The 13,343-nt window shown below is 45.7% G+C and overlaps 1 protein-coding gene across 1 annotated transcript in view; it reads right to left on the bottom strand.

Annotated features, from left to right (window-relative positions):
* Positions 1-13,343, bottom strand: part of Pard6g (par-6 family cell polarity regulator gamma) — a 76,549-nt gene that overhangs the window by 37,675 nt on the left and 25,531 nt on the right. The window contains exon 2 of the mRNA XM_070038790.1: positions 4,356-4,578. Within this exon, the coding sequence (XP_069894891.1) occupies positions 4,356-4,578 (223 nt within the window). The remainder of the gene's footprint in view (positions 1-4,355; positions 4,579-13,343) is intronic.

Below are 13,343 nucleotides of genomic sequence, written 5' to 3'. Positions count from 1 at the left end.
GTGTCTAGCATAGTGTTTCTAAGGTCAGCTTCACACCGTGGCATGTGTCAGCACTTCATTCCTTATGGCCAGGGGACATGCCCTTGTATGAAGATGTGTGTTCTGTTAGCCACTCATCAGCTAGTGGGTATCTGGGGTTGTGTTAGTGAGCAGTGCTGCTGTGCACACTCACGTCCAGTCTTCACATGGACACACATTATCTACACAGCATGGATTCTGTTGGTGGGTTTACATCTATCCTTGCAAAGAATACTGGCCTGTCATTTTTAAATTTTTTTTCCCCCTCGGTCATGGGACTTGAACTCTGGGCCTGGGCACTGTCCCTGCGCTCTTCAGCTCAAGGTGAGTGCTCTACCACTTAAGCCACAGCGCCATTTCTGGTTTTCTGGTGGTTAATTGGAAATAAGAGTCTAATGGACTTTCCTGCCCGCCCTGGCTTTGAACCATGATCCTCAGATCTCAGCCTCCTGAGTAGCTAGGTAAATTATTTAAATTTTAAAGTCACAAATACCTTTTAATCTTCACAATGATAGTCATCATTATCTTAATCTACATTGCTTATGAACTCTATGACCTTTAACAATAAAACTATTTTTGGGGGGGGTCCGGTCGTGGGGCCTGAACTCTGGGCCTGGGCGCTGTCCCTCAGCTCTTCAGCTCAAGGCGAGCGCTCTACCACTTGAGCCACAGCCCCACTTCCGGCTTTTTGCTTATGTGGTGCTGAGGAATCAAACCCAGGGCCTCAGGCATGCAAGGCAAGCGCTCTACCACTGAGCCACCTTCCCAGCCCCAATAAAACTATTTTTTAAAAAATCGGGTGATACAGAAATTTCTTTCCTTTCGCTGAGGATCATCAGCTGTTCCCTCTTCCTGTCTCAACCCCCCCTTCCATCACTGCCTTTGAGTTGCTTCGTTCACTTTCACCCATGTCTAGGCAGCTGATGGGCCCCTCTGCTGTATTTTTTCGTCCGTGTTCTCTTGATTCAGTGCCCTCCTTCCAGCTTTCCTCAGATGTGCACATGTATAGACCATATATGAGGTCAAGAATGAGTCATCTAAAAACAATAGGACAAATTAAGAAGTCCTTTGTGTCCTTATCTTTGGGGCTCTTTTCAGTATACTTTTCTGTCATTTCACTGTCTTGTTCTTGTGTCATTTGGGAGAAGAGATGACTGAGTGGCAGATTAAGTTTTCTACATGTAGCTTGGATTTATTTCAGAATGTATAAAGAATGCTGACTTTTTCTCCTGTGCTAGCAGTACAGTTTTCATTAAAGTCGACGTCACTGTGGAACGCTACTCTGGACACAGTGCGTGAAGCAGGTGACAACACCAGTGTGGGCTTCGGAGACCAGACGCTGTGGACAGGCTGTGGACTGGGGTGGGCCCTGGAGACCCCACTAACAGGAGACATTGGGTCTTCACCGTGACAGGTAAGTGTGTCTCAGTGTCCATAGGTGTACGGGTGCCCTAACTCTCCTCGTGGACACAGATTCTGGCCAGAACTCCATGAGGAGGGTGAGGAGGCCCGGAGGTCCCCAGTGACAGGGCAAGGCGCCTAGCCAAGGATTCAAGGAGACGGAACATACAAACGTTTAGGAGGCAAGTGCTGCCCTTGCGTCTTACAGAAGGGACCGTGGAGCCCTAGAAGGAAACATACGTATAATACAGACAGGGCGCAGGTGTCAGCCTGCGAGCTAACAGAGGCCACGTCAGCTGAGCCGCAGGGGAGACTGACGCGTTCTACCTTCCACACACAGGTCCCTGTCTTCCTTTAGCTTCAGTAGCTTCACGGTGACAGACTGTGCCTCCCCCAGGCACAGTCTGGGACGTCAAGCCCCAACTCTACTGCTTCCTAGGCCATGGGTGCACAGGCTGTCTGCTTAGAGCGTTCGCTTCTTCACTTTGCAGAGCTCTGCTCTGGAGCCGCTGCTGCACAGCCAGGAGCAAGGCCTATGGTCCTCAGAGTCCGGTGGAGACAGACAGCAAGCTGCCTGAGAGGCACTGAGAACTGAGGATGCAGAATGGGGCAGAGGGAACTGTGAGCTAATTAGAGAAGACAGAGGCCAGACTCCCTGGGAAGGTGGTGAGTCCACAGTGACGTGGCAGGCAGTTCCACAGGGCCGGAGCCAGCCGATGGCTACCGCAGTGGGCAGCAGTCAGAGAACAGAGGACAGGGACACTGGGGGATGTGCGGAGCTGCAGAGACCGCAGGAGTGCTGAGCCCTCAGCCACCCAGCTGCTGGGAAGGACCGGCTGTGCGGGCTTCTCAGCACCACCAGCACACACAAGCTGGGCCAGCATGCAGCTGCAGAGCAGAGAACCTGCCTGACGGAAGGTCAGGAGTCTCCTGCTGCTTGCCATCGCCACAAGAAGAACAGACACTCACCACAGGGCACAGACTGTAAGCTGGCACACTACTCAGCATTTCTCCTCACGGTGGGTAGTAGCCTGGCATGTGCATTTTGTAAACAAGGGCACTAAAGAGGGCACAGAGGGCAAGGGCTATATATGCAACCCCAGCAGCCAGCTCCCCACCTCGGTTCTCGGGTCCTCTCACTTAGAACACTACTACTGCTTTCTCTGGCCTCTGAGCAGATTCCCCTACAAAGCCCTTCCAAGACCCACCCAAAGAAGAGGAAACACACTACAACGTGTTGTAGTGATTCTGCAAGAGTCCCCTCTGGTTTCTCCACCCTGAGAAACTCTGTGCACACAGTAGGTTCTCCCCAGGAAGCCGCACCTTTCCAAGTCGGCTGCACTGTGCGTGCAGGTCTGCCACAAGAGGGAGGAATCATCATGACCAAATCAATTACAAAAATGTCATTTCTGAATTTCAAGCCTCACTATAGCTCGATCTTCATCTTATTTTATATTATTTTTGTTTAAAATAACAAGGTTCTCCTAACTTTTGAGACAAGCACTTCTGAGACGTGAGCAGCATGAGTCCTACCACAAGCCCCACACCAGCTCCAGCCACTCCAGCCTCCAGCCTAAGTTAGTCATTCACTTTCACATGAAATTATAGCGTGATAGCCTCTAGCAGAACTAGGCCTTCACAGCTAAACATTTACTAAAGATATAATCTAAAACTCACATTCCCCACCCCCCATCCCAAGAGATGTGGAAAATATAGACTAGAGACCACAAGTTTCATTCTTAGGCTACTGATGTGTGATGGTCTTCTTCATTACTGAATTCCCTTGCTCCTGGTTAAAATACTAGAAGTATCAGTACTTTTTGTTGTTGTTTTTGTTGTTGGTCGTGGGGCTTGAACTCAGGGCCTGGGCGCTATTGCTGAACTCTTTCAATCAAGGCTAGCGCTCTACCACTTTGAGCAACAGGGCCACTTCCTCAGTACTCTTTACTCCATATTTAAAAGGCAGAAGTCAACACGATTTAAGGTAGAAATGCAGTTTAACTAATCTTGAACTTATTAAAAAATGTAAGCCAGGTGCTGGTGGCTCACGCCTGTAACCTAGCTACTCAGAAGGCTGAGATCTGAGGGTCGCAGTTTAGAGCCAGCCCTGGCAGGAAAAGCCATGAAACTCTTATCTCCAATAAATCACCAGAAAACCAGAAGTGGTGCTGTGGGCTCAAGTGATAGAGCGCTAGCCTTGAGCTGAAGAACTGAGGGACAGTGCTCAGGTCCAGAGTTCAAGCCCCACAACTGACAAAAATAAATAAGTAAGTAAATAAATAAATAAAATATAATGTTTACCAAAATATGAATTTAAAAAATCTACCTAGGCCAGGCTCTGGTGGCTCATGCCTGTAATCTTAGCTACTCAGTTGGTTGAGACCTGAGGATCGTGATTCATTTACAGAACATTAGGAAAGTCCATGAGACTCTTATCTCCAATTAATCAGCAAAAAGCCAGAAGTAGAGCCATGGTTCAAGTGGTAGCTGCTACCATTGAACAAAAAAAGCATAAGGATAGTGCCCAGGCCCTAAGTTTAAGCCCAAGGACTAGTACCAAAAAACAAAAACAAATGTAGTCAGTCTCTGGTGCCTAATGCATATGATCCTAGCTATTCAGGAAGCTGAGATCTAAGGATCCTGGTTTGAATCCAGCCTGGGCAGAAAAGTCCATGAAACTCTTATCTCCAGTTAACCATCAAAAACCTGGATATAGAGGTATGGCTCAAGTGGTAGATCACCAGCCTTAAGAGAAAAATCTAAGGGACATTGTTCAAGCCCTAGCATCAGCACGCATACACGCATGTATGTGTATACACACACAGATCTACTACAGGCCAAAAATCAAAAGCTTGTCCCATAATGCCACACAAAATTAGAAACTGTATTTTTTTCTTAAATGACTGTTAAACATGCAGGGTAGCTCAGCTCAGTACCTCGTTTCTGGATGAAGACTCTGAGCAGAGGATTCGCACTCGAGACCGCTTTGCAGAAATTGTCATCGTTGTTGATAGGCAGCAGATCCCCATGCACATCTGCGTAGCCGAGCGTCACTTCAGTGTTGGAGATGTGATGGGTGTGCACAACCAGCTGGTAGAAATCTTCAAACTTCCCAGGCTTATGGCGGTCTAAGGAGAACCTTCGGAATTCAGCCCCAAACTGCAAAGCAAGACATGGGAACATGTATAAAATCAGAAGGAGTCAGCCAGGTAAAAGTGCAGTTTGTTCACAGAATAAACCAATTGTTACCAAGTCTCTACGAGGCGCTGGAGACAGAGGCCTCGGTATGTTGTGCTCTTATAACTACAGGGAGCAAACAATAAATTATTAGGCAGGAAGCGGGGCATTGAGAAATGGACAGGTCCTGATCAAGGAGCAGATGCCTTGACTCCACTGGCCAGGGATGGCTCTTTGTCCACATGGGCAAGGCCCTAAGTGAAGGCCGAGCAGCCCTGTGGGCTCAGCTTGTTGGAAAAGCAGTGCCACGGCCTATTATAAATCCAGATGTGCTACAATGGATGACCGATGGGTCATACCAGTAAAACTAGAGGAGGCCAAGATCTGAGGCTCCTTATTTGAAGCCAGCCTAGGCAGGAAAGTCTATGAGACTCCTATTTCTAATTAACCAAAAAGACAGAAGTGGAGCTGTGGCTCAAGAGTTAGATTGCAACCCGAGTGAAAACGTTAAGAGACCCTGACCAAGCCCTTAGCTCAAGCCCCAGAAACAGCATGCACACACACTCTCTCTGTCTCTGTCTCTGTCTCTCTCTCTCTCCAGATGTGGAAGAACTGGGGTCCATGTGGACCCCAGTCCACATGAGCAATTCCTCAGTCCACTGAGGAAGGTCCGAATAGCCTTGTAGCAGGGCTCAGAAAACTCAAATCGGACAGAAAGTATCCTTCTGTATGTTTTAATAAGGGCAAATAAGAAACACCCTGAATTGATTTTTTTTTGTCAGTCTTGGGGCTTGAACTCAGAGCCCGGGCGCTGTCCCTGAGTTCTTTTGCTCAAGGCTAGAGCTCTACCACTTTGAGTCACAGCACCACTTTATAATTTTTTTTAACAGGATCTAATGTTCATACTTCAAAAGGATCAGAAGTGGAAGGAAATCTGGAAACATGGAGGACCAAGATATAAAGCTTGCTTCCCACATCAAAGGAGAAAATATGGTGGATTTTGGTACTGGCAAAAAGAGCCAGTCTCTCGAGCTGGAAGGTGGCTCAGTGGTACAGTGCTTGCCTTGCATGCATGAGGCCCTGGGTTTGATTCCTCAGCACCACATAAGCAGAAAAAGCCGAAGTGGCTGAGGCTCAAGTGGTAGAGCGCTAGCCTTGAGCTGAAGAGCTGAGGGACAGCGGCCAGGCCCAGAGTTCAAGACCTACAACGGACAAAAAAAGGAAAAAAAAGGAAAAAAAGAGCCATTCTCTCAAACGCTCTTTTCTGGATTGTAATTCAATGGTCTCAACTGAGAAATGCCCAGGGGCAAATCTCTTTTCTTGCATACCCTGGTCCCAACTCAACTTTTCAGAGCTTAACAGCCACCAAGAGGACCTTAGAACAGCTCCCATGGGTCATCTCTTGAAATACGCAAGACCTGAGTCTTGGCTCCAGACAGTCTTCAGTATAACTGAAAACTAATTAAACGGGTTCCAAATGTACAAGAATTAGGTGTCAAATATTACATAAAACTAGTCATTATATAACAGACAAAACCATCTCTAACTATTGGGAGCTGCATCAAATCACCCGCAAGGCTCGCAGAGTTTGGGGTGTGGCCCCAGACTTTCAGTTCTTAGTAAGTTGCCCAGAAACTGATGTTAGTGGCCAGAGACCACACAGAAAGCCACTGGGTTAAGGGATAAGCCACCAGCTGTTGAGGATCACATGTGAAGGCTGCGGCATGCCTAAGCAGCTCCCACCGCCGCCGCCTCCTCCTCGGCTGCCTCTCGCCCATCTGTACGGGATCCCGCAGGCACCCGGCAATGGGACAACTCACAACGCTAGTTTGGGGAGAACTACCTTCAATGGCTACTTAATAAGGGGTGGGGTGGGGTCGAGGGGAGAGGGATGGATGAGTGAGGAGGAACGGGGGAAGAACGCAGTCACGAATTCAATGTAGGGGCTGGGAAGGTGGCTCAGTGGTAGAGCGCTTGCCTTGCATGCATGAGGCCCTGGGTTCGATTCCTCAGCACCACATAAGCAAAAAGAAAAAAGCCGGAAGTGGTGCTGTGGCTCAAGTGGTAGAGCGCTAGCCTTGAGCTGAAGAGCTGAGGGACAGCGCCCAGGCCCAGAGTTCAGGCCCCACGACTGGACCCCCCCCAAAAAAAAAGAATTCAATGTATGCCCTACAAAACTGAGAAAAGTGAGGGGAGGCGTGGGCTAGGAGGGAAGTGTGGAGAGCTGAAGGCGTAACATTGGTCAAGATGCTCAGTTACACAGCAACTCCTTCGTGCAACTACTTAAAGCCACTATAATAAAATAAAACAAAGGCAGTCTCCTCTACCTACTCAGTAGGGAAAGAAGTAGTTGCAGAAGAAGAAGTATTCATAGCTCTGAACGTGTTATGCCCTGGAAGTATCAGAAGGAAGAGCTTACTAGAGGTCTGCTTACTAGAGGTGCAAAGCAAACCCTCAGAACCGCAGCACCCACCACCCACAGACCAGCGCATCACCTCTCCATACTGGATACTCAAATACTGAATACGGACAGATCTGGTCTTCAGGCAAGGGTATAGACCATGCAGGGTCCTTCAGACAAAGGGACCACACAGCTTCCAGATACAAGGGAATAAAGCCTACAATGTAATCTTAGGTCGTATCAGCTATCCAATCAAATCACAAAACATTTCTTTCATGAATGGGCAACTGCCATCTTTCCCATTTCTTACTTCCAACTTCTGTTTTTTTTTTTTGGTTGGTTGTGGGGCTTGAACTCTGGGCTTGGGCGCTGTCCCTCAGCTCTTCAGCTCAAGGCGAGCGCTCTACCACTTGAGCTACAGAACCACTTCTATTACCACCAACTTCTGCATCAGCACACACTCTTGTTTTTGCAAAGAATAAAAATGAATGAAACCATGTGTAATGAAATCTGAAGTGCAGCTCTGACTCCGATGTGTATAGTTCCTACTGGATGTCCCCGGAAGGAAGCATACTCACTAACGGGCACACCTCACACACCCGTTCTAGCACATTTCTACCTCAGCTGCACTTGGCAGCCACCCACGATGCACCACAACTTACTTCTCAGTATTTTAACTGTTTTCCCTCAAAATTGTACCTTTACAGGGTAAATCTTCCTCATTTGTCCTTTCCTGAGACAAAACAAGTTTGCTTTGTAGCTGTGCATGCAGTAGGTAGGCCTCTTCATATCTAATGAGCTCCACAATTTTCACAAAAAGTATGAAATGTACTATGATAAATGCATTTTATTGGGCTGGAGGACTGGCTCAGCTGTAGAGCACCTATCTAGCCAACAGAAGCCTTAAGCTCAATCAATTTGCAGCTCCTCAAAACAGCAACAAGAAGTTTATTGTAAACAATCGTATTTTACTTTCCACATAGCATCATATTAAACAAGGGGTTTCCAAATGAAGGAACCAGTAAGCACAACTCACTGATACACACTTCTGGGCAAAGCCCTTTTTGCTTACTTCAGTGAAATTTGAACAGTACATGGCTTTAATGATCAGGAAATCAATCTTGCAAGTCAAGTGATTTCCAATTATTTTTCTTCAACAAAATTAAGTTGTTTTACTTAAACTGTCATTGAATAGATTGTCTAACTAATTTTGGTGACAAACAACTCCATAAGTATTTACTTTTGCCCACCTGCTCACCAGGACATGCACATACAGAAACCCTCCCTTCATCTGCCCTCACAGGATTACTCTGTGAGCATTTGGTTTGTTTATTTAAGCAAAGTCTACGCTGGCGTTGACATCCACACAATGAAAAATAGCTGCTGAACTGATGCTGCTCTAGTCATTTAGCAATAAAGACTTTCTGTGGAATAAACAATTTTTAAAGTGTAATTATAAATTTTTCATCTGTTCTTCTATTATAAATTGATTAATAAAACAATCCATTTAGACTTTTTAGTGTAATTTCTAATTTACCATCCTAGCCATTTTTAAGTAAATAGTTGAGGAGTGTTAATTACAGTGTATCTAGGCCAGCCCTCCCCTCTGCGTTTTTTAAGAAAGTCTCTTGGTATTTCCCAGGCCCATCTTGCAATCTTGAACATAAGTGATTTTCTTGCCTCAGCCTCTCAAGTGCTAGGATCGTAGCTGCATATTAATGTACTTAGTCTTTAGAATTAATTTCACCCAGCAAACTAAAACTTTATGCCATTAGACAATTGTTTGGGAAATAATTTTAGTAAGTACAACCATATGAAAATCTCTTCAACATCCAACTTCTATAAGCATTTTATTGCAGAGAAAATGATAGGTATCAACTATAAATTGTTAGAACAAAATAACAGAGCAAAAGTCTTACAAGAATAACGGCACAGAAAACTCAGTAAAAAGAAAACTCTAAATTTCAATGTCTGGTGGTGGTGTCAAATCACAAATTAGAATGCTAGTTGCCAGAGATTGGCAAAAGAATGGGGTTCATTGTTAGTGGGGGCAGTCTCAGTTTTGCTAGTCATAAAAAGCTCTGAAGATGGGTGGTGGTTGAACACTAATATGGATATAGTTAACACTACTGACTTATACACTTAATTTGGGTAATATGTTAATTTTATGTGGTATGTAAAAAGCAAAAAATGAAAAAAAGAAAATTACTGGGAAATGAGATGTTTAAGGAGACCCTGAAGAGTTGTTATACATCCCTGTAGACCTAGACAGTCACAGACTTGTAGGCTTTGGTGCACACATGGGTCCAGGAGGTCTTCATCTTTCCAGGTGGATTGTCACAAGAGCTCACACCTGTAATCTTAGCTACTCAGGAGGCTCAGATCTGAGGACCATGGTTTGAAGCCAGTCCAAGCAGAAAAGTCTGAGACTCTTTTTTTTTTGGGGGGGGGGCTGGTCGTGGGGCCTGAACTCTGGGCCTGGGCGCTGTCCCTCAGCTCCTCAGCTCTTCAGCTCAAGGCTAGCGCTCTACCACTTGAGCCACAGCACCACTTCCGGCTTTTTTCTATTTGCTTATGTGGTGCTGAGGAATCGAACCCAGGGCCTCATGCATGCAAGGCAAGCGCTCTACCACTGAGCCACCTTCCCAGCCCAAGTCTGAGACTCTTATCTTCAATAAACTACTGAGAAAAAGCTGGAAGTGGCACTATGGCTCAAGTGGTAAGAGTGCTAGTCTTGTCTTCTTTCCTTTTGTTTTTTTAGTCAGTTGTGGGGCCTGAACTCTGGGCCTGGGCGCTGTCCCTCAGCTCTTCAGCTCAAGGCTAGCACTCTACCACTTGAGCCACACCACTACTTCTGACTTTTGTTTATGTGGTGTTGAGGAATCATACCTAGGGCCTCATGCATGCAAGGCAAGCACTCTACCACTGAGCCACCTTCCCAGCCCCTAGAGTGCTAGTCTTGAGCACAAAGGGGATCAGGGACAACACCTGAGTTCAAGTTCAAGCCCCAGGACAAGAAAGAAAGAAAGAGAGAGAGAGAGAGGTGGGGGGGAGGGAGGGAGAGAGGGAGAGAGGGGAAAAGAGGGAAGGAAAGAGAAGGCAGGAAGAAAGGAAGGAAGGAAGGAAGGAAGGCAGGAAGGCAGGAAGGAAGGAAGGAAGGAAGGAAGGAAGGAAGGAAGGAAGGAAGGAAGGAAGGAAGGAAGCCAGGCGCTTTTGGCTCACACCTGTAATCAATCCTAGCTACTCAGGAGGCTGAGATCTGAGGATTGAGGTTCAAAGCCAGCCCAGACTGGAAAGCCCATGAGACTCTTATCTCCAATTAACCACCAGAAAAGCGAAGTGGTGCTGTGGCTCAAGTGGTAGAGTGCTTGCCTTGAATAGAAAAGCACAGGGACAGCGCCCAGGCCCAGAGTTCAAGCCCCACAACAAAAAAAGAAAAAAGAAAAAGAGAGAGAGGGAGGGAAGGAGGTAGAGAGAGAAAGAGAGAAAGAAGAAAGAGAGAAAGAGAAAGAAAGAAAGAAAGAGAGAAAGAGAAAGAAAGAAGGAAAGAAAGAAAGAAAGAAAGAAAGAAAGAAAGAAAGAAAGAAAGAAGACAAGGAAAGGAGAGGAGAGAGGAGAGGAGAGGAGAGGAGAGGAGAGGAGAGGAGAGGAGAGGAGAGGAGAGGAGAGGAGAGAGAGGAGAGGAGACTAACACAGTGATATTCGAGATATGCTCCAACATATACAGTACCTCAGCAAAGGCTAGGAGACTCAGAGGTTCAGAACATTTAAGAAATCATTGTCCAGTCACAACCTAAACATTCAGCTCATTTAGCAGTGACCTGGGGCTGGGATGGCTCAGTGGTAGAGCGCTTGTCTTCTATGTATGAGGCTCTGGGTTCGATTCCTCAGCACCACATAAGAAAAAAGCCGGAAGTGGCGCTGTGGCTCAAGTGGTAGAGCGCTAGCCTCGAGCTGAAGAGCTGAGGGACAGCGCCTAGGCCCAGAGTTCAGGCCCCACAACCAGACCCAAAAAATAAAAGAAAAAAGTGAGTGAGCAGTGACCTGAGGTCACACAGGACAGAGACTACAGACTCTATAGAACTAGTTCAGTAAAGTCATTTAACAACATTTAATAATCCAACAGCAGTAGCAACAAAGAGAAGGAGGGCTTGATTTCCAGTTAACACAGTTTATTATTTAAAACACTTAGTTTTGAGCAAAATCATGAGATTATCAGGGGAAAAAGTGTCCCATGCCACAGTCAAGGAAAAGTATTAATAAGGCGGCCTAGCTGTTGCACTTGCTAGATAAAATGTAAGATTAACTATTAAATTAACTTGAAAGAATGGAAGAAACCATTTTCAAAAACTAAAGGAATGTCTAAGAATGGTCTTGCCAAGAGAGAGTATCAATTGCTACGGCTTGACTATGAAGTGCCCTCCACAGGCTGGTATGTTGAGAGCTTAGTCTTCATCTGGCAGTGCAATCAGGGAGGCTCTGGAAACTAAAGGCGGGGCCTGGATGGAGGAAGACGGTCCCTGGCGGTGTGCCTCTGAAGTCACACCCGGCCCCTGGTCAGTCCCCCACCTGCTTCCTGTAAGCATGAGATGAATATAACCTCTTCCTCCACCGGCTTCTTCTGCCATGGTACTCTGTCCAAGAACCACAAACTAATACCATAAGCAATATAATTCTTTCTTCTCTTTTAAATTACTTCCATTAGGTATTTAGCCAAAGTAACCAATTTCTTTTTAAAAGGAGGTAAAGATCATAAGAACCAAACAAATTCTAGATTTGAAAGTTACAATAACTAACTTGAAAAATTCACTACAGGCATTCAACAACTAATTTTGGAGATGGGATAAGAAAATCAGCACTCTTGACGTCTGGGAAGGTGGCTCAGTGGTAGAGTGCTTGCCTTGCCTGCATGAGGCCCTGGGTTCGATTCTTCAGCACCACATAAGCAGAAAAAGCCGGAAGTGGCGCTGTGGCTCAAGTGGTAGAGGGCTAACCTTGAGCTGAAGAGCTGAGGGACAGTGCCCAGGCCCAGAGTACAGGCCCACAACTGACAACCCCCCCAAAACAACAACAACAACAACAAAAAGAAAATCAGCACTCTTGAGAATATATAAATTGAGATTACCCAACTTTAGAAGCACACAGAAAAAATAAAGAAAAATCAACACAATCTTAGAGATCTGTGGTTGATCACCAAGCACTCATGGAATCCCAGGAGAGGAAGAAAATGGCAGAAAGGATATCCGAAGAAACTGTAGCCCAAACTCCCCAAATCTGACTGAAAACTTTAGCCTATGTATCCAAAAAGTTCAACAAACTGCAAGGAGGATAATTTTAAGAAGGTTCATGCCTATTCACATTATAATCAAAACACCAAAAAATAAAGGAATCTGTGTGTATATGGGGAGGGCGGGGAAGGGAGAGGGGGAGAGAGAGAGAGAGAGAGAGAGAGAGAGAGAGAGAGAGAGAGAGAGAGAGAGCACACATAAGCACATTCTAGGAATTAAACCTGGGGACTCATCTATGTTAAGCATCTAGTCTATTCTTTCTTGTTCTATAATTTTTTGTTTTCTTTAAGTAGTTGTATGAAAGTGTTGACTCAACATCCATTTATGAGTACAATCCATCTTGATCAATATCGCCCTCTCCCAACTCATCTCTCAAGTTAGCTAAGGCATGTACTCGATCACCGAGTTCACTTTCCTGACGAAGGGACAATTGCAAAGATAAACAACTGCCTTGTGGGAAACCATGGAGACCCAACTGCTATGGGATGACCTACTTCAAGCTGGATGGTAAAAGTGCCTTTCAAAAATGAGGCAAGAAGCTGGCTGTGATGGCTCACACCAGTAATCCTAGCTACTCAGGAGGCTGAGCTCTGAGGACTGTAGTTTGAAGCCAGCCTAGAGCTGGCTTCAAGAAAATACTTTAGAAAAAAATAGTGTAAAAGAAATAACAAAAAAGAGTGGTACATAAAAATCTTTTTTTTATTGTCGGTCGTGGGGCTTGAACTCTGGGCCTGGGCGCTGTCCCTGGCCTCTTCAGCTCAAGTCGAGCACTCTACCACTTGAGCCACAGTGCCACTTCCAGTTTTCTGGTGATTAATTGGAGATAAGAGTCTCACAGACTTTCCTGCCTAGGCTGGCTTTGAGCCTCAATCCTCAGATCTCAGCCTCCTGAGTAGCTAGGATGACAGGCGTGAGCCACTGGTGGCCAACAAAAACATCTATTTTATATAAAAGAAGCTGCAATGGAGGAAGACAGGAACAAAAATAAAATAAATACATAAAAATTAAATGACAGGCATAGCCTTACCTTATTAATAACTACTTATGTAATAGTTTAA

This window comes from Dipodomys merriami, unplaced genomic scaffold (assembly GCF_024711535.1).
Source record: "Dipodomys merriami isolate MVZ:Mamm:240054 unplaced genomic scaffold, mDipMer1.0.p SCAF_297, whole genome shotgun sequence".
Classification (NCBI taxonomy): Eukaryota; Metazoa; Chordata; class Mammalia; order Rodentia; family Heteromyidae; genus Dipodomys; species Dipodomys merriami.
This window is presented reverse-complemented; position numbering and strand designations above follow the sequence as displayed.